The sequence below is a fragment of the Meles meles genome, chromosome 3, assembly GCF_922984935.1.
Source record: "Meles meles chromosome 3, mMelMel3.1 paternal haplotype, whole genome shotgun sequence".
Lineage (NCBI taxonomy): Eukaryota > Metazoa > Chordata > Mammalia > Carnivora > Mustelidae > Meles > Meles meles.
Genome location: NC_060068.1, coordinates 34880950 through 34906048, shown reverse-complemented (window position 1 = coordinate 34906048; position 25099 = coordinate 34880950). Strand labels below are relative to the sequence as shown.

Below are 25099 nucleotides of genomic sequence, written 5' to 3'. Positions count from 1 at the left end.
ATAAAACAGCACGTATCGATACGATGGGTGAAAATTCAGCCACTAAAAGGAATGGAGTACTGACCTGTGCTACAACACGGATGAATCTTAAAAACATTATGCTAATTAAGTAAAGCCAGACACAAGGGACACATGTTATTTGATTCATTGATAAGAAATGTCCAGAAGAGGAAAATCTACAGAGACAGAAACAGATTAGTGATTGCTCAGGACTGGGGTGGGGTGAGAGGAGAGGAGAGGGGGTCAGAGACTGCTAATGGGGATGGCACTTCTTTTTGGAGTGAAAACAATGTTCTAAAATTTGATAGTTGTGATAGTTGCATAACTCTGTGCATATCCATTTACTTATTTATTTATTTAACTTGAGAGACAGCATGCACAGGAGGGGGTAGGATCAGAGGGAGAAGCAGACTCCCCACTGAGCAGGGCCCAAGAGACTCCGGGATCATGACCTGAGCCAAAGGCAGTCACTTAACCAAATGAGGCAGCCAGGCGCCCCTCTGTGCATATTCTGAAAGCCACCGAATTTTACACTTCAAAATGGGCAATTTCGTTTATTTTTTTAGAAGTGATTTATTTATTTGAGAGAGAGAAAGAGAGAGAAGAGAGAGAAAGAGAGAACAAGCAAAGGGAGCGGTTGGCAGAGGGAGAAGCAGGATCCCCACCGAGTGAAAACCCTGACTCAGGACTCAATCCCAGGACCCTGAGATCATGACCTGAGATGAAGTCAAATGCTTACCTGACTGAGCCACCCAGGCACCCGTAAGTGGGCAATTTTGAATGTGAATTGCCTCTTAATAAAACTGGTGTGTGTGTGTGGGGGGGGGACCAGGTGGCAGATGGCATTGGTCTATGTGTGACAGCTTGCCAACTCTGGGTCTAGCATGTTGAAGGACATATTCTCTTTTTAAAATTATTGATAATTTAGAGAAGTTATTGGTGGTGCCATGGGAACATTTAGAGGAAGGAATCTAGAGACTCTGTTCTCCAGTTTGTTTCTGGTGTGGATTTCAGGGCATTTGGAGTTTTCTGGGTCAGAGCCTGATTTTAAAGGTAGCACTCAGTAACTGTTGCTGTTGACTTTGTTACTGTCAACATTGCCAACATTTCATGTCAAGTCAGAAAGAAGTTTAAATGCTTCTCCCATGTGTTCGTCAGATTAACTCCCCTTCGTTAACTGGATTGTCAAATGTTTTAAGAACCTGTCGGTTACTGCCCTATGGTATTTATCTCTTCCGCCTAATGACCGGCTGCTTTGGGTTTGATCTGAAACCTTTTCTTGTAACAAATTTCTGACATCGGAGTTACCGCTCCTGATTTCTTTACTCTCTTTCCCCTTTTATTTTCTATCAATTTTTATCTGAATTTTTAAAATACATAAATTTGAAAATGACAAAAGAAAGTACTTTTATCCACCTATCCAAATCAGAAGCCTGGCACTTCTCCCTTATTTTATTGGAGTGTTCCAGAACAACTTTTCAAAACTGCAGGATAACTGGCATATTCAGGCTTCATCAACATTTCGAATAAACTTTTTGCATCCCATTTGCACTCAGATTTCTCTCCTGGTCTTTGAGATTTAATTTTAGCACCCCTTACACTTTGTAATACATATGTTGTGAGGCGTGGACAGCTTTTCCACAAGCAGACCATCTGGTTACACTTAGCCTTTTTAAAGACACATCCAAGTCGGATCTGTGTTTCAGGGAACCCATCTGCAAGACAGACCCCAAGCAAACATAAACTCTTGTCAATATGGAAGCCACCGTGACCTCAGGCCCAGCTGAGGCTCCTTCTGTCCAATGATCTGAGGAGGATGAATCACACACACCGCACATGTTCCACAGGGACCCTGAGTGAGTTGGCAACGTGGTGGGAGGAGTGTCCCTGGATGTTACTCCTGCACCTCAACAGCTGCAGTAACTTAACTGTACGAGAAAGATTCTGAGGCCACTTAAGTGAGCCAATAACCGACCTTAAATGCAATTTCTCCTTAGCCAAAACCACAAAGCACCCATTGCCACTTTAAAGCCAGGGACAGAAACATACTGGAGGGAAATGGGGAGGGAAAAGAAAAATGAACTTAATTGATTATGGTTAAAATATCTTACTTTTGCAAAATTTATGAAAACACACGACCATGTGAACACATGGCGAGGCCCCTCCTGGGGCCGAAGGAGGCCAGTGAAAGTGAGAGGCCCCGGAGCTTAGGCATCCTAAGTTTCATGGTAAATTTACCTCTGCTCCTCTCTCAAAACCTTCCCGGGCTACAGGATTCAGACCAGCTCTTCAGCCTGGCATCAAAGGCCCTGCATGAATGGCTCCTACTCACCCCTCCTGCTCTATATCGTGCCACCATGCCAGGTGCCTAGAGCTGACTGCTCTCTGAGCGGACCACACTGTCTTTCCTCCAAGCCTCTGGGAATGCCTCTGCTCAGGAGGCCCATCCCCACTCCAATTCCTTCGCCTACATCCCATGCAGCAGACGCCGGAAGAGATAACCCCTTCCAGGCTCATGCTCACACTTGAGTCCCTCTCCAGGAAATGCCCACAGCCAACGTGTGCTGCCTCGCCCAGAGTCATGCCTCTTTCCTGGGGCCAGCCACAGGCAACCCGTGGTTAAGCCAACTCTGAAGTTGGGCCAGCCCAGAGCTTTGGGTAGGGTCTACTGAGCTCCATACTGTGCCAGTATTGCTGTTTGATGCCTCATTCTCCCCAGAGATGGTGATCCTGCCAGCGCTCCCCAGAAAGATGGCTACGGCTGTCATCTCCATGCCCAAGTCACTGCCAGGCATCCCTCCTGGATCATATCTCTCAGACGGGCCTTTCTCTGCCTCCACTACCTCTGTGCACATCTCTGTTTGGGAGGCTACCTCATCCCTTCTTTCCTTCCTCCCTTCCTCCTTCCCTCCCTTCCTGACACAGGCCTCTCACCCTCTCTAACCCACTGAAGGAGTCCCAAACTTGCCTTCACACCAGTGTGAGCCCTTGTGAGGTGTGGCAGAGGCTGTCGCCCTCTGGATTCCCCTTTCTGGGCTCTGAGCAAGCGGTTAATGGCTCCACCGTCATAAAGCTGGTATAGGGTTGGAGAGCCTGGGTCAGGCAGGCCTGGCTGCAGGCCACTGGTGATGCTGGTCATGTCCTTCTGGGCCATAGTTACCCCATCTCTCACCCCAAAGTGCCCCTCACTCAACCATGGAAGGGAAGGGAAGAGCCCACAGAAATGCTGGCTGGTGCACCCCTAGCTGGTGGTACAAGTTGGGGGAGGGTGGCTGGCAGACAAGGAAGAAGGCCCAGCTAAGGAGATGCTGTGGAATGAAGCTTGTGTCCTTCATATTCATATGTGAATTCCTATGTGAGATTCATATGCCTATGTGAAAGCCTAAGGCACAATGTGATGATATTAGAAGGTGGCCGCCTTTGGGAGGTGACTGGGTCACAAGAGTAAAGCCCCTTCTAAGATTGGTCCCTTTATAAGAAGACATGAGAAAGATGATTCCGCAACCTTCACCAGAACCCAACCATGCTAGCACCCTGACCTCGAACTCCAGCCTCCAGAACTGTGAGAAATATGTACTGCTGTTTAAGCCCCCAGTCTATGGCATTTTTGTGACAGCAGCCCGAGCTGACTAGGACACAGAGGGAGTGAGTGCTCCTGGCATCTCTGAAGGGTGGGACTGGGACCCAACCTCTAAGCCACTACTGGTGGAAGCCAGAGAGTGGCCTCCTTGGGTCTGTTGGACAAATAGGTCCCAAGTCTGGAAATAGGGACCTGGGTCCAGGACAACTCAGAACATCCCACAGGCCCACAGTGTGAGGGACAACCTCCTCACAGACTCAGCTGCAAACGCACGGAGGCAATACTCATGCCTTGTAGAAAATATGAAGCAAGACAGAAAGGGAAAATCACCCTTCATTCCACAGCTCAGAAGCCATCCTTCCAATATTTTGGTTTATTTCTTCCTGGATGACTGTGAGCATACTGTGAGCATTTAACATTACCCAAACGAAAAATTTCATACTCTGATACCTCAGCACTATTATTTTAAACAAACATCTTTAACATTCTTAAAATGTTCTATAAACATATGTTTAAATGTCTACAAATATTTCATGGAATGGAAAGAGAGGCTTGAACATTTAAAAGCACAAAATTGCTTGTCCTGAGTGAATTCTGAGCCCAGGCCAAGCTGACTGGGCTGCCTCGCGGTCTAAGTACCATGGAGAGCGCTTGGCAGGGGCCGAGAATTCTGCTGGGTTGCTCTCAAAGCCTGCCAGGCAGGACTGCTCTGTTTCAAGGAAGTGCCTGTTTAAACAGTGTGTCCCAAGCAGGGACCACAGGCCAGAAGCCTGAGCTGTGAGGGCCAGTGAGCTGGACACTTAGGTGACTTGCTGGAGGGAGAAAAGATGGCTCAAGGTCCCACCTGAGGAAGGAGACCCAGGGCTCCAACTCCCAGGCCGAGATCCTGGGCTATCCCAGTCACTATTCCTGCCCGCCCCTTCTCAATTCTGCAGGGAAACAGGAAGCTTGACACAGGAGCATCTCGGGGCCTTTCCACTGGGCCTGTGTCTCCAAAACAGAATTCATGAAAACTGGGGGTGGCTGTCACTTCCCCAAGATGCCGCATGCTAATGTGAGAGCACATGGAGGATGCTTTTCTGCCCGCAGACACACTGAGGCAGGAGCCATCTTTGACCCCCCTCCTTGGGCTGGCACATCACCCTCTGCCCTAACCCTGGCTCACGCAGGGAGGGCAAGGTGAGCCCACAAGCCTGGCCTGAAGGGCAGAGGCACCTGGAACACCCTCTGTGCTGGGCCTGAACCTTCTCTAACCTATCCAGAGCGTGCCTGTTGTCAGCACCCTGAACAGGTGGGACAGGAGCAGACTATCACCAGGGCCTCCTAGGGAGCCATGTGGAGTCACTGTGTTTTTTGTTTTCTGGATTTAGACCCTAAAGGGACTGCCCTCCCAGGATTAGCCAATTTCTAGAGACAGTAAACAACTCATGCAATTTTGTGACTTTTAAATGCAAACCAACCAACCCAGGGGTTACAATCCAAACACATCCTCTAGTCACCCCAGGGGCAGGTACCAGATAACTAAGGGCTCGAGCCCAGAGCCCACTGACATCATTCACACTGGCCAAACCAAAGCCTGCTTACCCTGCCTCGCCCCTCCCTTTCTACAGAAACCAGTTACCCCCCATCCTTTGCCTCCGGACCCACCCCGGTGCTTCCATGCATGGCTCCCTGCAGTCCTTCCTTCTGGGATCTGTGAGATACAAACTCTCTCCCAGATGGTAATCATCTTCCAGTCTATTGGCCTCACCCCTCCATTTATACTAACATGCCGCATTTTAAAAAACATCACCGTTCCCCATGTCATCTGCCCTCCCGGGCCTTCCTCACCAGGCTCCTGCTCTGTACGATCTTCCACCTGGACTGCTTGGCTCATTTTCCCCTACTGCTGGGCTTCAGTGGTGGTCGGTGACAGGGAAGCCTCTTTGAGCTTCCTGACGGGCCACTCCTGGGCCCTGTCCTCACTACCTGTCGCAGCCCCCTCTTCCAGCCCATGGCCGACTCCCACGGATGGTGAGGTCTGAAGGAGGCAGAGGGGGCTGACACATGCAATGGATGTGAATGAATGAATGAATGTGGACCTGAGGTGACCAGGCAGCCAGATGCACAGGCCCACTACCCGTTTCTTTGCCCAAGGGCAACACGCTCACCTCTCCCCTCTCGGCCAAGCCCACCTCTTGACTCTGTGGGAGAGCTGTGCACCACTGGCTCTTGCTCCTTACCACCCGAATCCCCTCTGCTTCATCTCTCTGAGGCCGGGGATCCTGAATCCCAAGAGTGCTGCCGACACCCCCCGCCACCTACCTTGCCCCCACAGTGTCCAAACCCAGGGCAGATTGTGAATGAGCTGTGAAACCAAAAGTTGAAAGGTGGATGGCTCTTTGTTATGCTCTCTCCAAGACACCGTGTGTGTGGAATATAGATCCAGATTGTTCTATCTCTGGGAAACGGTGGGTATGGCGACCTGAGTAAGCAGGGGCACAGTCTGGCCTGGAGGCCAAGAGGGAACAATGTGCTTGGGAGGAGTTGCTGGACAGTGTGCACAGTGAGGATCCCAGACAGCCACACTGCGTCCCGAGCATGAGCTCTGGCACCACTGCCCAGGGCTGGAGCCCCCAGAGGGACAGCTGAACTCTTCATTGCCCTCGACCCTGAGATGTCCTGCTATTTCTCCAATCCAGCCAACCTCCCCCTGCTTCCTTCCCACTCCCCTCTCTCCTTGCCCCTGTGGCTTTTCTCGAAGGGAGGGGAAAGGTAAGGGAGGGCTGCCTTCCAAACACAAAACTGCACGTAGTCATGAGTAACATATTGAAAAATACAAACACGCACAGGCAGAGGAGTCTGATAGGCCCCCCAGGAGGCACCCCTGCCTCTCCCTCTGTGCCTCCACACACAGCCTCACACATCAAGAATTCCTGATGTGGGTCAGTTTGCGCCCTGTGCTCTGGTGAACCGAGGCAGGCTGAGTCCAGCCCCAGCTCTGCCCCCAACACACCCAGCACACCTCTGTTTTTTTAAACAAATAAAATGTAATTGTCTGTACTGGGCTAAATGAACAAAGGATCCCACCACTAAAATGAATGAAGGGCAATGGCCAGGTCAGTGGTTTCTGTGAGAAGCACTTTGGCCACCTCTGTGCATCTTCCTTACCAAACCCTCCCCTGACCCCACAAGAGAAAGGGAGCCAAATGGCCAGAAGTGCAAGCATTCCCTGGCCCAGCTTCTCCCAGCAGCTGGGGCTCCTGTGGGGAAAAGCCAGTCCTGCAAACCGGGCGGGTATGTCTATGTAGGGCCGGCTACCACTGCATCCACGTTCTCTCTGTGCAGGGTGGAATGGAGGAAAGTGAGGACGAGAGAGGGGTAGGAAGCCCTGCTGAGCTGGACTCAGCCCCCAGCCCAGTGTTTACTGAGCTCATCACTCATCATAGGGGTTGGCAAATGCGTCCAGGCTCCCACTCCCTCCACTGAGCTCCTGTGGGGAGGAGGGCGACATGGTCAGTTCTGGCTTCGTGAGGTCCCTGGCATATTATTAAAACAACATCCCACCTCCAACTTCTAACAGTTCATGGAGTGGGGGGGGGGCACAGCTCAATCACCTGGGCGCACCCTTAAAAATACTTGTTCCCAGATCTTCAAACAGAAATCTGTACACAAATGTACATAGCAGCACTATTCACAATACTAAAAGGGGAAATAATCCAAATGTTCGACAGATGAGTGGCCAAACAGTGTGGTCTAGTCCTGGAGTGGAGTGCTACAATACGGATGAAACTTAAAAGCAACCAGGTGTACATGTATGATTCTGCTTCTATGGGATTCCAGAATGGGCAAATCCACAGGGATGGAAGGCAGACTAGCAGTTGCGGGTGGCTGGAGACAGGAGGGAAATGGGGAGTGATGGCTTAATGGGGTCTCCTTTTGGGGTGATGAAGAAGTTCCACAACTACATAGTAACAGCTGCAGGGCACCGCGAATGTACTAAAAAGCCACTTACTTGTATACCGTGGTTAAAATGGCATTTTACCATAATTTATAAAACAAAAAAAGAAAAACCAGCACAATCCCCGATCCTTACCTCAAACCAAAACCTGCAGAGGTGAGTCTGGGTATCTGTATCTTTAAGAAGGTGTACCAGGAACAAAAATTAGCCAGAATTTAAGACCTACATAGAAGCAGCTCAGGCGCAGGTTACTGGGGGCCTTTTGGAGGCCTGATGTTGGGGCCTGTGAGCTGGAGCAAACATCCCACTCCTCACCCTGCCAGGTGCATGGGGCTGCTGACCCAGGCTTAGGCTCATCGGCATAAGCCAGGCCCCAGCGGGTGATTAGCTGAAGAGCAGGCACGTGCTCTCATCTGAGCCTATGAGAATCAAGCCTGGAGTTTTGGCCAAAGGACACCATGAGAAAAGCCCATCTCCTCTCAAATCGCTGGATAGTGGGAAGTGGGTCTGGGGGGCTGGCAGGTGCTGGGAGCAGCCACAGAGCTGCCTCAAGGGACAAGTATGCTTTCCAGGGAGCACACATTGAGGCCCCAAGGATGGACAGGCTAAGCCTGATGCTGAGCCTCGGAACCCAGTGGCCAACAGCCCCCAGTGCTGGCCTTAAAGTAAGGTGACCCAGTCACTCACAGTGTCCATTGGGGGACAGAAGGCTGCTCCGCAGAGGAGGGCATTCCCAAGTTGCGGGGGGAGGGCAGTGCTTGAAGCACAGAGACATCAGGTCTTTGGGACATCAGGTTTGGTCCAATAGAGAACTAGTACATTGGAAGTAGAGGGCACAGAAACTCTGGAGTGTCACGTGAGAAGATTTACTACAAAGGAGGCAGGGGTCCCCCAAGAAGGCCTCAGACCCCTCCCCACCCACGCAGCACTGCCCATCCTGAGATCTGTGCATATCACACTGCCTGCCCTCTGCTCCAACTCACCTTGCCGGGTGCACACATGGTCCCATCCAGGGGGGGGCCCTTCTTGGTCTTGCAAAAGTAGGGGTTGTCAGGGTGGCTACACCACAGCTGCTTGCAGGGGTCGAAGGTCCGGAACTGGAAGAGAGCACTGCAGCTCGCCCAGTTGCCTCCCACTGCAGGGCCCCCCCCCAGGACCCACCCTTGTCCCCCAGGGTCCTCTTGGACACAGTCAGGCACAGCTTGGCTGCCCCACACAAGCCTGTGTGGTGCCCGGATGCCCATGTGACTCTGAGGCCGTGAGGACATCCAGAACGCAGTGGCTGCTTCCTGTCCCGGCTGTTCTCCTCACCTCAGCCTCCAGGCTTTGGCCTGCCTGGAGAGACAGCTGGGAGCCAGTGTACCTAGCAGGAAGGTTGGGTGGACATCCCTTTGGGCCAGGTAGGAGTGGCTGGGAGAGGCTGTCAGTGCAGGGCCCCAGGGGCACCTACTGTACCCCCTGTTGAGGACTTTACCTCCTGAAGCCCTCCCCTTTGCTCTTCTTTTGCTTCAGCCTTGGCCTCTGCTCCCTGTACCCCACAGTCACCTCTACTCTGGCCCTTCTGCCTGCTGTCCCCATACCCTTTCCTCCAGGATGTCCCTGAGGGATCCTGCTGAAACTCAGACCTGGCCTTGCCATTCTCCTCTTGAAACATTTCTAGAGTTCCCTGTTGCAATGAGAATGGAGCCCACCAAGCTCTTTAGGCAGCCATGCAAGAGCTTAGACCACCTGCATTAGTGGTTGCTTGCTCTGTGGTCTCAGGCACGTTACTGAAGTTTTCAGTTCCCTCATCTGTAAAATGGGAATACTTCACTTGCTTCCCTCCTATGGCTGAGAGGAGCATTAGGTTAGACGCTAATGGACACTAATGCTCTTGCCACACTGCGTTGGACAGGGTGGGCCCCATCAGCAGATACAGTCCATTCTGATTAGTGGGGTTCCTGCTGCTGGCTCTGCCCTGGCGCCAGACCCCAGTAACAACTGGTTGCTCCTCTGTCTGCTATGTGCCCACATCTCTAGGCCTCTGCACATGATTCCTGCCTTCTGGAATGTCCTCTCTTCCCACATAGCCTTTACCCCTCACTTCTTTCTCAGGGAAGCCCTCTGAACGCTGCAGGCAACACAGGGCTTCACCAGCAACCTTACCCCCATCCCTTGCAGATCCCCTGGCCAGTCACCAGGACCGTGTCTGACCTGGCCGGGTAGGCACTGGGTGCCAAGTGGGTGAGGGCCCATGGGTGCAGAGGGAGAGGCTGCTGCTCTGGAGGCTAACTCCGCCCTGCCCTCAGGAGCCACCCCAACACCAGTCACCTCCTAAGAAGCCAGCCCAGATAGGGCAGGAGCACCCAGGGGTGCTCGGACACTCACCGCGGTGCACATCATGTAGCCCAGGCCGAAGTCGAAGCGGCACTGTTCATTCATGGAGTAGTGCAGCCCTGGGAGCTGAGGTAGCGCCGGCCAATCGTGGGCAAAGGGGTCATCCCGCAGGCAATCATAGGAGCTATGAGGGGACACGTGGCCACCACAAGCAGCCTTCAGCAGGGAGCGGCCAACTGCGAGGCAGCTGTAGCCCCTTCTGAAGCCATGGTGGGGGGCCTGTCTGCACCTCCAGCCCTCAGCCGAGCTGCCTCAATGTCCCTGCTGTATCTCTTCTCCTTGATGTAAGTTCCCCGGGCATCCCATTAAAGGTGCAGCTGGTGTGCCCACCTTCCATTCAAGGCTGCGGCCCCAGACAGTGGGACCTCCCCCACCATGCACACACTGACCTGCGCTGCTCTCCCTTCCCTCCCCTGCACCCAGGCTGCAGGACTGAAGTCTGAGGCCTAGGGCTGGGCCCAGGCCCATGGCGGGGCTTGGGGCATCCGTCCTCCTAGATCTGAGCCCAGGGCTTCGGGTCGTGCTGCTGGCACTGAGGGGTGAGGGGTAGGGGTACTCACTGCAGGTAGCGGCTCAGCTCCTGCTGGCTGCAGCGGGACCAGTGGAAGCGGTGGAAGGCGGCCTGCACCAGGGGCGCCATGATGCTGCCCAGCCGCACCTCGTCGCCACAGCGATTGCCCTGCCCGTCGTGCTCCATGCCCAGTCTGTGCAGGAAGGCAAGGCCGCCTCACTGGACCCTCCCTGGGCTGCACTAACCGGGCAGCTGGGGGTGGGGTGCCCCAGACCCTCCCAACGGCTCCCCAGGGCTTTTGCTGGCCTGCCCCCAAGCCAGGTTTTCCACCAGCTGGATTCTTAAAGCCAGGGGCACCTGGGAAACTGGGTCCAGAGGCCTCCCCTCGGCACTCTGCCCGCCAGGGGTCGTTGTTTCACGAGCAGGCAGCAGAGGCGGGGGCATCCGCACCTGGAGCCTCCACACACTGGAGAAGTGTGGGCTGACATCCCTGTACAGACCCCACGGCCCTGCCCTGTGAAGTTTCCCCAAATTCAGAGGGTGCCTGGGGGCTGCACACCTGGGTGGAGTTGTGGCTTCCCTGCCTCTGGCTGTAATTCCGGGCAGAGCTCCCTCAGAGCCCCAGTTATTGGTGTGTAAAATGGGGTAAAGAGGCCTCCTGCCCAGGGGCTTGGATGGCATGATGCCTGGAAGGCCCCTAGCACCCGCTTGGCCCTTTGATTTGTTCCCTCAGCAGAACGTGGGCCTCAGGCCTGGCCTGTGCTGTGTTGGGGTTGGGACTTTACTCCCCAGGTGCTCTGCACACAGGGCATCCCCTGCCCCCACCCCAGGGCACAGAGGGTCCCAATTTTCCCCAAACAACAAGGACAGCGAAGCCACTTACACGTGGCCGGTCTCATGGGCCACCACGAATGCTGAGGAGAAGCCATCCTCGTGGTTCAGAGTGCAGCTGCGGACGGGGTGGCACATCCCAGTGACAGGAGCATAGCCTGGGAGGAGAAAAAGGGCGGCTCTAGCTCCGGGCCTGAATCAGAGGGGCTCTGGCCCCAATGCCCCCCACCATCTCCAGAGCAAATGAGCCAAACCAACTGTACCCCGCTGGCACAAGCTCAGGTGACATGCACCCCAGGCAGCTGGCCTCAGCCCTACCCGTCCATGTCCACACTGCAGCCGGGGTCAGTTTCCCAGGTACAGTCTCAGGTGCTAGAACTCCCTGCCGCCTTGGCAGCTTCCTGCCTGCTGCTCTCTCCCATCTTCCAACCTTGCTGAGTGACCTTCTGGCCCCCCCAGAAACATGTACGTTCCATACACCCTCCCACTGCTGTAGGAACACTGCTCTCTGAACCCACTCCCCATCTGGAGGGTCGTCCCTGGGTCCCCTGCGGCTTCCCCAGGTCCTGTGAGACCACAGCTAGACCCATTTCCATAGCACACACAGGGAACAGTGAGGGCAACCCCTGAAGCTGCTCAAGGGCAGAGACCAGGGCCGAGAGCCAGCAGGTCACCCTGCCCTGCTGTCATGCAGCCAGGACCAGCCGAGAAGACAGAGGAGTAGACCAGCTGCAGACAAGGCCCTCTGAGCTCTCAGTCAGAGAACCTGCACTCTGGCTGAGGAAAGTATGAGCCATGTTCCTTCTGAAGGGTTCCCCTCTTCCAGGGGTCTGTGGGGTAAGGAGCCAGATGCAGAAAGGTGCCCCCAGAGGTGGAGGGTGGGGAGTGGGAGTGGGGAGGGCTGGCTGAGGAAGGCTGGCTGAGGAAGGCCACACCCCCCTGACACAGATGCCCAAGGACCCCCCTGCCCTCAACCAGGCCAGCCTCATCCCCATTCACATGGCTTAGAAAGAGCCACTGAATTCGTAGGTAATAGTGAGGGGACCAAGGGGAGGACTGAGGATTGAGCTAGAGCAGCCCAAGCAGTCGGGGAGAAGGCCTGCAGGTGGTTGGCCTTTGGAAGAGGTGAATCCCCTGGGTGGGCTGAATCTGAGGGTGGGTTGTTTTTCAGATATCACCAGGGAAGCCTTAGAGGACAGCATTCCCGTGAGTGATGAGGGGGAGGTTGTAGGGAGTCATGATCCTGAGACCGCACCTACTAATGGGGAAAATCACGGAATAGGGGCCTAGCCACTTGCCCCTGGACAAGACAAAGAAGTGTGTACAGAGCTGTGTATGCAGAGTGCATGCTGAGACACCACCTAGAGGCCCACCAAGCAAGGAGACTCCGCCCTTGGAACTCTGACCTAGCCTCACTTCTCACAGACCCCACAGGGAGATCCCAAGGCAATTTGTTAAATAGTCGAGAAGAAAGGAAGGAGGGCCTGGTGACCCGGTGTGTGCTGCTGGCGTTAGACTTGTCTGTAAAAGCACCGTAATGGAACCACTGTCCTTTCCCCTTGTCATAAACAGGAAAATCTGTATCTTAAAGTATTTTTTGCTCTGCAGATTTTAAGATGATTACTCTGGAATCAGTGTCCCAGAGCCAAATTTTGAGATCTTCTCTTTGTTATATGCAAAGCCTGCATGTGCTTATTCATAGTACCGAGCATATTACATCGGTCCTTATGATCTGAAGGTTTGCAAAAGTATCTTTATGTTTTTCTTCATACCTTTCCTGCTTACTTTATTTTGCTATTGCTCCTTTTTTTCTGGAAATCTTATTAGATAGGTATCGTACCTCTTGGGTTGAGCCTCTTTGTCTTTGTTCTATTTTAATCTTTTTGGATGCCCTTGACTTTTTAAAAAAAGACTATTTATTTATTTATTTAGAGAGCATGCACAAGCCAGGGAGGAGCAAAAGGAGAGGGAGAGAGAGAGTCTCAAGCAGATTTCGTGCTGAACGTAGTGCTTGACCTCACAATCCTGAGATCATGACTTGAGCTGAAATCAAGAGCTGGACGCTTAACCAACTGAGCCACCCAGGCGCCCCTGCCCTTGACTTTTTATTTCAGCTTCTGAATTTTCAACTTTACCCATTATAGCTTTAGTTTCATAAAAATTATTTGCTGTTCTCTAATTCTTCCTAGCAACCTGTGCTGGGTTTATGGAATGTATATTCTCAACTATTCTGGGAACTATTACTTTTAAAAAAATATTTTATTTATTTATTTGACAGAGAGAGAGAGATCACAAGTAGGCAGAGAGGCAGGCAGAGAGAGAGGAGGAAGCAGGCTCCCTGCTGTCCAGAGAGCCCGATGCAGGGCTCGATCCCAGGACCCTGAGATCGTGACCTGAGCCAAAGGCAGAGGCTTAACCCACTGAGCCACCCAGGCGCCTGGAACTATTACTTTTAAAAAAAAATTCTTCTTCAGATTCCAAATTATCTCTCTCTCCTCCAGAGTCAGTTCTCTAATTCTGTTTCGCGTCTTGGTCGACTTTTTCATGGTGGTTTTAATTTTTTTAATTAAAAAAAAAGGGGGGGGGTTCTGGCCATCCTTAGGTGTGCTTTCACATTTTGAAACAGAGGAGGAGCTCACCTGTTATAGTTATGATGGGTTCTCTCCCTGTGGAATAGTTCTGCTCCCCATTAGAGCTCTCACCTGGACAAAAGTGCTGACAGAGTGCACTATTTGTCACTGGGCTTCCTTCTGTGACAGGGAACTAGTAGCCCCTCTGAATGAAGAGGCACCAACACCAACTCTGAGCTCGGTGGGATCTAGCGTCCCACTCCATGTTCCTACCTGAATCCTATTCTGGCACCAATCTGTGTGGCAAAAGGGGCAGCTGTAGTGCCAGAGAGATGTTTTGTTAACATAAACTCATCTGGGCTCTGGTCAGGGTCACTTGGGAAGTCTCTCTAGTTACGCAAATATGAGCAAATGGGCAGCAGAAAGAAGCTAAAGGCCGAACGAGTGGAGAAATATGCAGTGCAGGAAGTATCAAAACTCATGGAAGGAAGTGGTGAATGTAATGAGCATGTACATTATATAAGTATACTTATTTTTTTTTAAAGATTTTATTTATTTATTTGACAGAGAGAGATCACAAGTAGGCAGAGAGGCAGGCAGAGAGAGAGGAGGAAGCAGGCTCCCCGTGGAGCAGAGAGCCCGATGCGGGGCTCGATCCCAGGACCCTGAGATCATGACCTGAGCTGAAGGCAGCGGCTTAATCCACTGAGCCACCCAGGCGCCCCTAAGTATACTTATTTTTATAAAAAGGATCACCAGAATGATCAACCAGAAACCAATAAATATGACTATCTATAGAAAATGGGAATGGGGTAAAATGGGTCCACTCTTCTGAATGTATATTTTATATGGCTTTTCAAAGTTCTTTCTTTTGAAGCGTGATATACATCCATAAAAATGCACAAGTACTAGGATACAATAAATGAACCGTCACAAAAGGATCACACCTGTGTGACTGCATCAGCACTGCAGAAGCCCCTTCTTTTTGTCTCCAACTATGACATCCTCTCTCAAAATAGGCGAAAATATTTGCAAACTGTCTATTTGATAAGAGGTTACTATCCAAAATATATAAGGAACTCCAACAACTCCATACCAAAAACAACCAGCCCAAAATAAAAAGGGGTAGAAGACCTAAATAGACATTCTTTCAAAGAAGACATCCAGATGGCCAAGAGGAAGAGGAAAAGATGTTCAACATCACTCACCATCAGGGAAATGCAAGTCAAAAACACAATGAGGTATCACTTCACACCTGTTAGAATGGCTAGTACCGAAAAGACTAAGAGATCACAAGTGTTAGTGCAGATGTGGAGGAAATGGAACCCTTGTGCATTGTTGGTGGAAAACAGTACAGAGCTTCCTTGAAAAATTTAAAAATAGAACTATCTATGATCCAGCAATTCTACTTCAGGGTATTTATCTGAAGGAAGCACCAACACTAACTCGAAAAGCTATCTACAGCCCCCGTGTTCACTGCAGCACTATCTACAATAGCCAAGACATGGAAAGAACATATGCGTCCATCAGTGGATGAATGGATAAAGAAGACGTGGAGTATACACACACTGGAATATCATTCAGTCATAAAAAGGAAATTCTGCCATTCATAGCAACATGAATGGACCCTGAGGGCATTATGCTAATCGAAATAAGTCAGGCCGAGAACGACAAACATGCTGTGATCTCACTTATATGTGGAATCCAAAATATCAATCAATCAATAAAAGCCAAACTCATAGATACAGAGGCAGTGGGTATGGGATGAAAGGGGTCAAAAGGTACAAACCTCTGGTTATAAGATCTGAACATGTAATATACAGCACGGAAACAATAGCTCACAATCTGTATTGTGTATTTGAAAGTTGCTAGGAGAGTAGGTCTTAGAAGTTCTCATCACAAGAAAGAATCTCATAACAATGTGTGGTGATGGATATTAACTAGGACTACTGTGGTGATCATTTCACAATATACACATTTATCCTATCATTATGTTGTACATCCTAAACTAATATAATGTCATGTCAATTATATCTCAATAAAAAAATTAAATTAAAAAAAGAAGGGGTGTCAAACTTCACTTCTTCCCCCCAGTTTGGATATTTGCCAGACCTGACACCATTTGTTGAAAAGAACATCTTTCCCTTCCACTTCACAGTAAATCAAGTATGCATCCACAGGTGAGTTCAAGTCTGGACTCTGTGTTCTGTCCTCATGATTCATTCGTCAACCCTTGCATCAAAATACACTCTTCAACTACTGTATTTGCGGGGGCACTGAATACTTTGCTTATCTTCTCCAATCGTTCTCGACTGCTCTTGGCCCACTGCATTTCTGGAAGAACATTAGAATCAACTTGTCGATATCTCCAACTATTCTGCTGGATCTGAGCTTGCTCTGGAGTGCACTTGCATTCTCTTGCAGGTCAGTTTGGAGAAAATGGATTTCTTTACAATAGCGAGTCTCCCTATCCATTAGCATGGCACAACCCCTTCCTTGATGTCATCTTTTATAACATCTGTACGTGTGTTCTACAGCTTTGGGGTCTAGATCTTGGACATCTTTTGTTAAATTTATTTCTATGTGTTTGTATTTTTTGTTCTTTTATTATTCTAAGTGGTGCTCGTTTTCAAATTTTAATTTTTTGCTGTTAGAATACAGAAATTCAATTGATTTTTATATCTTGATGTTATATCCAGGAAATTACTCAATAATGCCACTGAGTTATTTGTAGATTCTTTTGGGTTTTCTACGTACACAGCATATTATTTTCAAATGAGAGTTTGATTTCTTCCCTTCTGGCCCTTATATTTTTATTTTTTTCTTGCCTATTGCACTGGCTGGGACCTCCGCTACAATGTCGAATCCAAGTGGTGATAGCAAGTATTCTTGACCCATCCTCAGGTCTAGAGGAAATCCTTTCAGCATTTCACCATTACATATGATGTTTTCTAGGACTTCTTTTTTTCTGCTAAGTATCCTTTATTACATTTAGAACATTTTCTTCTATTCCTAGTTTAATAAGATATCTTATCATAAATGGATATTGATTTTTGTCAAATGATTTTTCTTCATCAATGGAGATGATTTCATAAGCTTTTATCCTTTGTTCTAATTTGGTGAATTACAATGATTGATTTTCATATGTTAAACCTTGCATTCCTAGGATAAGCCCAAATTCACTGTCACACAGTGCTTTTTATACATAGCACTGGATTTGATTTGCTAATATTTTGTTTGGGATTTTGTATATATACTCATGGGAGAGATTGGCCTATAACTTGGTTCTGTCAAGTCAATCTCAGGTTTTGGTATTAATGTTAGCAGGTCTCATAAAATCAGTTGGAAAATGTTCCTCTCTTTTATTTCTGTGAGAAATTGTGTATGACTGGTATTATTCTTTGTTAAAAATTAGGAAAAATTCTCTGGTGAAACCATCAAGTCCTGGAGCTTACTTTGAAGGGAGGCTTTTAATCATAAAGTCAATATCTTTAGTTGATATGAGACTACTCAGATTTTCCTTTTTTTCTCAGATTTTATGTTTGTTAAAGAATTTCATCTAAATTAACAAATTTATCAATATAATGATGTTCAAAATACTTCTCATTATCTTATTACCTTTTTTAAAGTCAGATTTGTAATCAGATCCATTTTATATTCCTAATCTTAGTAAATCTGTTATTTTCTTCCTTTCTTTTTTAAACTAGCATGGCTGGGGGCATTCCAGTTCTAATTGATGTCTTTCAAAGAACCAAATTTTGTTTTATTGATTTTCTTTATAACCGTTTCCCATTTCAACAATCCTGCTCTTAGATTTATAATCTCCTCCCTTCCACTTTTGTTGAGTTTAGTTAGCTGTTCTTTTTTGAGTCTCTTGAGATAGATGTTTCTATGACTGACTCTTTAGCTGTTTTGGTTGATTGACTGATTTGGTTTAGCCATTTTCGTTGATGTGGTTGACCAGTAAACTGATAAGGTTATAAATGCAATTTAATCATTATGTTAGCTGCATCCACAGTTTTTGATATGCCATACTGTCGCTATCATTTTGTTGAAAGATATAGTCTACTTTCTACTGTTACTTCTTTGACCCACAGATTACTGATGAGCATACTGTTTAATTTTCAAGCATTCATAATTTTTCGAGTTATCTTTCTTTTCCAGTGTGTGGTTTTGATCTTCTGTCTTTTGTTGAGATTTCCCTGTGGCGCCGTGTAGACTGCTTTGGTATGGTTTCGTGCTACAGTCATCAAGAGTGTGTATCCCTCAGCTGTCGTATTCTATAATTCATTAGATCGTTTCTTCATTCAAGTCTTATCAACATTCTTATCTGTTGTTCTATCAGTTACTAAGAATATGTTAAAATCTTCCATTATAATTGTAGGCCTTGTCTGTCAGTTTTATATAGCTTGAATTTTTAAGTGAAATCCTTTAACTTCTAAAGATGGAAAACTTATTCAAATTTGTTTTTTTAAAAATGGGGGGAAGCAAATAACTCTGCCTTGGATCCCATCTGGTCTTTGGGTTGCCAGCCCCAGGCTTGAGCCATTTCACCACCTTTCACCTTTGCTGTCCCCCTGAGGGATGCAGTTTCCTGGGAGAAATGGCAGAGGCCACAGTGGTTTTCGATGAGCCAAGAGGTCACGAGAGCTTACACAGTCCTCACTGGCTAAGACAGCCACAGCCTCTCTCTGCCCTGACACCCTTCCCAGCCTGGACCAAGGCTGCCAGGGACCCTCGCAAGGGCCAGTGGCTCATGCCCAGCCTCCCTCCTTTCTGGGTCCCTGCAGAGTTGAGGCTCACCTTGCATGCCCGAAGGTCCGAAGTCCTGCCGCGTGAGGAAGATGGCGTGATCGTGGTACTCATCGTGACCTGTGTCCGGCTTCTGCTGGAGGTAAGCCCAACGGCAGACATTCTCCAGGCTCTGGGAGGGGTTCCCAATCTCAATGAGGCTCATTGACTGCAGAAGGGGCAGGAGAGATGGAAGTGAGGGGTTAACATGTCGGGTAGGCGGGATGGGACCTGAGCAGGCAGTAGTGCTCACAGACCCCCCTCTGCTGGGGCCCTGGGCCACGTGGAGCTGAGTCCGGTCTCCCTCAGGACCCACCTCCCACTTGGTTCCACTCTTCTGAGTGGAGGAAAGGCTCCCCAGTCACACATACCTGCGTGAGTTTCCACATGAAACCACTGCCCACTTCTCAAGTGAGACAGGGAAGCCAAGTTCTGAGGCCATCTGAGGCCTCACACAGTCCATCCCGCCTCACCCACTTCCAGGGGCCTCTGTGGTGGTCTATCAGGCTCCTGTTCTGTGTGGGCCCTGGGCAGGAGGCCAGCGCAATGTGGACCTCATGTTGAAGAGCTCACAGTTCTGGCAGGGTCCCAGGCAGGGCAGACGGAACTCCCAACATGGTGTGGAAGCCCAGAGGAGGGGGCAGGATGCCCTACGTTGCCCCCTTGTTTGAATGTCTTACAGAAAACAGCATAAACACCGTAGAGGAGAAAAACTGCAGCAGATCTAGCAAAGGAGCCACATACAGAACAGGAGCCTAGTGATAATTCCCTCAGGAACCACAGACAGGAAGCCCCACATCCCACTGGTGTCATGACGCATACCCGAGACCCAGGGTGGGCTGCGGGACAGGCAGCACGACAGCCCACTCTGCACCATGGTGTTGGCATTCCCTCTCTCATTCAGTCCTCATAACCATCCTGAGAGGCAGGAAAATGAGGCTCAGAGAGGTCAAGTAACTTGCCCTTAGCCACACAGCTGGGAAGCCTAACACCCATGTCTAGATTCAACGCCCTGCCCTACACTGCCTCCCCAAACAAAACATACACCATATTGTCCCCAAAGCAAGGCTCCCCTGTGTGACGCTTCCCTTTGCTCTCTGCTGTCCTCATGCCAGGCAGCGTGTCTGCTCCTCTTACTATGAATTCCCACCACCGAATAGTTCCCTCCAGGCAGAGTCCTGATGGACAGGACCCATCTGTTCATAAAGCAGAGCTATGCATTCTCTAGTAGACATGTCTGCAGGTGTTTTGTTTCTTCCCTGGCATAAATACATCCATCAAGCATAGCCAGATGCTCCTTTTCATGTATAGAAGGAGCGAAGAGTAGATATAGGTACTGCTGGGAACCCAGGCTGCTCCAGAAGAAGGAAGAATGATTCAAGGCCGGGGAGGACCGCTCACTGCCAGAGTTCTCTTGCATCATCCAAGTCAGTGACTTACAAGATGGCGCACCAGTTCCCGACTCCCAAACACAGAACACCTGGGAGGTAAGAGTGCTTGTTATAACGAGACCTAGTGAGTCCCAATGAAGGAAGTCACAGACTGGAATCAGAGCTGTGGTGACCAGGACCCACTGGACACAGGCACAGAGATGGACAGCCCAGAGGAAGATGCAGCAGGGAAAGGGATGTACGGGACTGCCCCAATCATGACTGGAAAGAGAGTGTGACTACGTCTGGCCAGTGAGCTGTGAGCAGAAGTGACCTGTGTCTCTGCCCACAGGAGACCCTGCAGCGATCTCTCCTCACTGGCTTGTCAACCATCAGTGTTGAGATGGTGGCTGCTCTGTCACCCAGACCCCAAGGGACAGAGACATGGAATGCGTAACAGGGGCAGGAAATAAGTATCTGTTGTCATAAGGCGGTAGCATAGCCTTTCCCACACTGACTGACACAGGAGGGGCGGAGGGAGTATGGCATCTGTGTCCCATCTAAGTCAGACACCTGCAGGTCAGCCTGAGTCCCCGCCAGGTGGTAGCTGCCTCCAGAAAACCTTACGAGGTCGCAGCTCTGAAGAAGGAATCAGGTGGGAGGATCTCCTTTCTAAGGGATGAGCTCTGGGTGGTAGAATAAGGAAAGACTGTTGTGGGCGGATGTGAGTTGGTGCTAGAAATTGGGGTCTGTGCTTGTCCCCAGTGAGCTGAAGATTGCCAGCCCGAGTCCAGATCAGAGGGATATCACCAGGCCGCCAATGAGAACTCGATCTAGGATGGCCACAGAGCCCTCACTGGTGTGTGGCCTCCCCACTCACGAAGCCCAAAGAGCAGCGGAGTGGCCTCGCTGGGCCACCTCCCACGAAGGGGCTCTGGTTCCTCCAGGGCCATGTCTGCCAGCTCACATATCAGGAGGTTATTGCCCATGATGGGCTGGCTGGCCCTCAGGGTCCTTTGGGTTCCACTGTTGAGCTAATTCTAGTCTGGTTCCCTCCAAAGCTCTAGTGGGCTGCAGTTACTTGTGCCTTGACTTGTCTGACAACAGCAGCCCAGGCCCCCTTCAGTAAAACTCCCTCTGTTCCTCTGGGTGTGACCCCAGGCTCAGTGGCGGGAGGGTTCAAGGCCTGGCTAATCCCAGCACCACATCTTCCTGGCACCGTGCAGGCTTGGAGTGAGCACATAACCAAAGTGGGCCAAGGAGACGGAAAGCTGTGAGACCATGAGTCAGGAGCTGCGGGTGCCCCTGTCTCCACGGAAGGAGACCCACTTGAGGAGAAAGGCAACACAGAGAGAGCTGGGCCTGGGCTGGAGAACAGTCAACTCCTGGTGTCCTCACATGACCACCTGGCTCACCCAGGCCTGAGGCCACCCTGCTGTGGATCTCTTAGGCCACGGTGTACCAGATGATTCCAAAAATGTATGGCCTGAAAACCTCCAAACATTTATCATCTATTTCTGCAGGACAGGAATCCAAAAGCAACTTAGCTGGGTACTTTGGCTCAGGGTCTCTCCTGAGACTGCTGGCAAGCAGAGGTAGGGACTATGGTCTCATCTGAAGGCTCCACCGGGAGAGGACCAGCTCCCATGCTTGCTCACTTGGCTGCTGGCAGGACTCAGCTCTTTGTGGGCTGCTGGCCCAAGGTTTCCAGCCATACCCCAGAACAATAACCTACCACAGCCTGCTTCCTCCAGCTTGAGCGACCTGAGAGACGGCAACACAGTGCACACACAAGACAGGAACCACAGGCTACTTAGAAGAGAATCTCGGTCCCGCCCACACTCAAGGGGAGGGGACTATTCCAGGGTGTGAATACCAAGAGGTGGAGTCACAGGGGCCCTCCTAGAGGCTCCCTGTCACAGAGATGCTTCTCATTCATGTGTGTCGGCAACCTTTCCTATGAAAGTCAGTGTGAGTTCTGTTATCGTCACTTGCTATGAGAGTCTTGAGCAATGTACTTTTTCATTGGAGGAACCACGGGAACTCCAGTCAAGGGCAGTGGCTCGTATCCAGGGTCCAGCTGGTGTGCCCCACACCAGTGGGAGAAGAGCTCTGGTTGCATCTTTGAGGAGGAGTCCAAAGTCCAGCCAGAAAGACACACCCGTTTCAGGACCAGAGAGCAGGAAAAGGACCACATGGTCAGGGACAGAACCAAGGGCAGGAACTAGGCTGAAAGAGGCTCATAGCAGGTTGGGGGTAAAGAGGAAGAGGCCAGAGTGCTCAGGAGGTAGACTTGTGGGAAGTGCGGGGAGGGTGTTGAACTTTCAAATGCCAACAGGGGTGAGACAGGTGATGTAACTCAGTGAGGCAGGTGGGTTTTATGAAAAACAAAACTTTATCTTTTGTGTTGCCCACTGAGAAGGGCTAAGAGTACACAGAAATATTTCCTGGGCATGATAAAGAAGGTGAGGGTCGATCAGTGGTGAGCGAAGACAGTAGCAAAGCCAGGGTGAGAGCACTCAGTGCCCCACTACCGTGAGTATGCAGAAATGCGGGGACCCCAAGCTGCCAGACTGGATTTTTTCAGGCCAATGTTTGAATCTGGATCTTCCAAAGTAAGCCGACCTCCTAGTAAATGTTGACCCCACTTAAAGTCAGTTATGTGGACAAAAGAAGACACATCCCCCGGGTCACCAGGTTGACAACCGCGGAATAAAGGTCCTCAGGCAAACACCCCCACAACGTGCCCTTCTCCACTGGCCCCAACACCGGCAAGCGCCTCCTTCCTCGCAGAGATTCCTATGGTCCAGCCCAGCCACCCAGCCCCACTGGCAGCCGGCGTGATTCTTCCACTGCGGCAGGATAATTTATTGAAATATTGATTTGCGTTTTGTTCTCGCCTTGTCTTTGCCCATTTAAAGAAGGCATACTGCCACGTGCGTTCTCAGGTCCTACAGGGGCCTGAGCTGCAGGGTCCAGAGCAGAGGTTGTCTGGGAGCCCCTCCCAGCTTTTGGGTTCTGAGGACACTCCCGGGGGGCGGGGGGAGAGGGGCAGAGAAAGGGGCTGGGAAAGGGCTGCACCAGGAGGGAGTGGTCCTAGGAAAGCAGATCTCAGGAAACGCAGGCTATGTGCTGGGCTCTGGGAGTGAGCAGCCCAGATGGGACTCTGAGAGGGGGAGGAGGAAGGTGATGTCAGCTTTTAGGCACCCAAGAGGCAGAGCTGCTTGTATGTCCTATCGCTCTGCCCATGTCCCAACTTTCTGAGGGCTCTGGACCATCTAAGATGTGCACAAAAGAACCTAGGACGGGGATCTTCATCCTTGCTGGGTCTGGAGGGTGGGTATGTGGGGGCCAGTCTGAGTCCTGACAGTGACCTGTGCCCTGCAGCAGGTACCCAGCCTCTGGATCACAGAGGAGGCAGGGGATGCGGGAGGGAGACAGTGTGGAATGGGAGCGTTGCTGGTGTCCTGCCAGCAGAATCAGGATCACGGCATGGCAGGAGATGAGCAGGAAATGTGTGTGGGCTGGCAAGCGGGGGAGGAGGAGGCCTCTGGCTTTGGTGGAAAGTGGCAAGGGGGCCAACACAGGACGCATGAGGAGAAGACTTCGAGCTTGCAGGGGGCGTGTGAGGTCCACAGTGTCTGGGGACACCATCAAGGGATTGTCTTCTCCTGACCAGCTTGCTTGCTTGGTAAGAGGTGACAGTTTTGCCTTAGGGCGCTCTCCTGTTTATCTGGGTGCAGCCCCTGGGGGATCAGTCCAGGTGCTCTGCCCACCCCTGAGCACGGCTGGGCCCAAGACCAGAGTGAGGCCAGAGGAGTAGAGGCTCAAAAGGAGTGAACAGGTTGAAGCAGGTTTTTCCTGGAGAATCCCCCCAAGTACATGCCTCCAGCACCCCAGATTTAGCTTTTCCTCTACCTTTCCTCCCACCTCCTGAGAGCCACCTGGCCTTCCCACAGGTTCCTGGAACTTCGAAGGACTCCTGGCAGACAGAGATATCCAAGCAGAGGAGAGGGGAGACCCCAGGAGAGTGGTCTGAGCCAGTCCGTGTGGCTCACTTGGATTCTGATGGTTCTTCTTGCTGCAACCCCGCCGCCATCTCTGCCATCCAGCCACATCCACACAGCCTTCTGATGGGCCCCTCTTTCTGGGGCCCCACGGGCCCTGCCCTGTCTTGGCCATACCACAGCTGCGGAGCTGACTCTCCTCCCAACGAGGAGAGGAAACATCTATTTCTCCCAACCAGATCTTCTTCCAAAGTACCGAAGAGAGTTGCCTGTTTCAGTTAAGAAAGACAGATTCTCACAACGGGCTGGCTCAGAGCACCTGCGTTCCTCTCGGCTGCCTGCTTGCCTCTGCACGTGTTTCTCTAGGAGAACCTGTTTGTACAGCTTGCCATTCCCACCTGTGCAGGGATGGGGACCATGCGTGAGCCCAGCAAGTGGGTGGCCGCGGCACTGGTCAAGGACCTCGCAGATGGGAGCTCCTCCCCCAGGGGAAGCTGTGGGTGCACAGAGCGAACTGCTGCGGAGTGGTGGTCACGCCGTGTTCTCCATGGAAGGGGCATTTCTGCACACTGCGGGGGCTGGGTGGTAGGTCCAGGTATATAGGTGGCACCTAAGTTAAGCTGTGAAATTGCCCTAAGATACAGGTGCTGTTATTATCTGCAGGAGGAACCGCATCAAGGCCAGCTGAAGTAAACAGCCCAAGTCTCCCTGCTACACTGAGCGGAGGTGGATCTGGAAGCCACGCTGCAATCCGAAATGTTCTACTCCACCCGCCGAGGAAACCAGAGGGTCAGGAAAGGAAGGGCGTGGCCCCCAAGGTGGCCACCAGGTGGCGCTGCTGCCACAGGAACGGTAGAGCCGGGCCCACCGGCTGCTGGGATGCCGGGCTGCACCTCTGAGTGCCCGCAGGCAAAGGGGACTTTGAAGGCCAGAGAGAAGCGCTGGGATCCCACCCTACATATGCCAGTTAAGACGTGGTCAGAAGTTCTGTTCCAATCATTGCTCTCTGACATTTCCAGTTTGCCCTTGAATGAACTAAATGATTTACGTTCTTCCCTCCTTCCGTCAAGGACCGGTAGCCTGGAGGCCGGTCCAGCAGTCTGGAATAGAACCCAGCCGTGGG

The 25099-nt window shown here is 50.9% G+C and overlaps 1 protein-coding gene across 1 annotated transcript in view; it reads right to left on the bottom strand.

Annotated features, from left to right (window-relative positions):
* Positions 1-25099, bottom strand: part of ADAMTS2 (ADAM metallopeptidase with thrombospondin type 1 motif 2) — a 229895-nt gene that overhangs the window by 34685 nt on the left and 170111 nt on the right. The window contains exons 6-10 of the mRNA XM_046000432.1: positions 18612-18768; positions 11291-11396; positions 10457-10600; positions 9888-10020; positions 8504-8617 (exon numbers count right to left, since the gene is read on the bottom strand). Coding sequence (XP_045856388.1) covers positions 8504-8617; positions 9888-10020; positions 10457-10600; positions 11291-11396; positions 18612-18768 — 654 coding nt within the window. The remainder of the gene's footprint in view (positions 1-8503; positions 8618-9887; positions 10021-10456; positions 10601-11290; positions 11397-18611; positions 18769-25099) is intronic.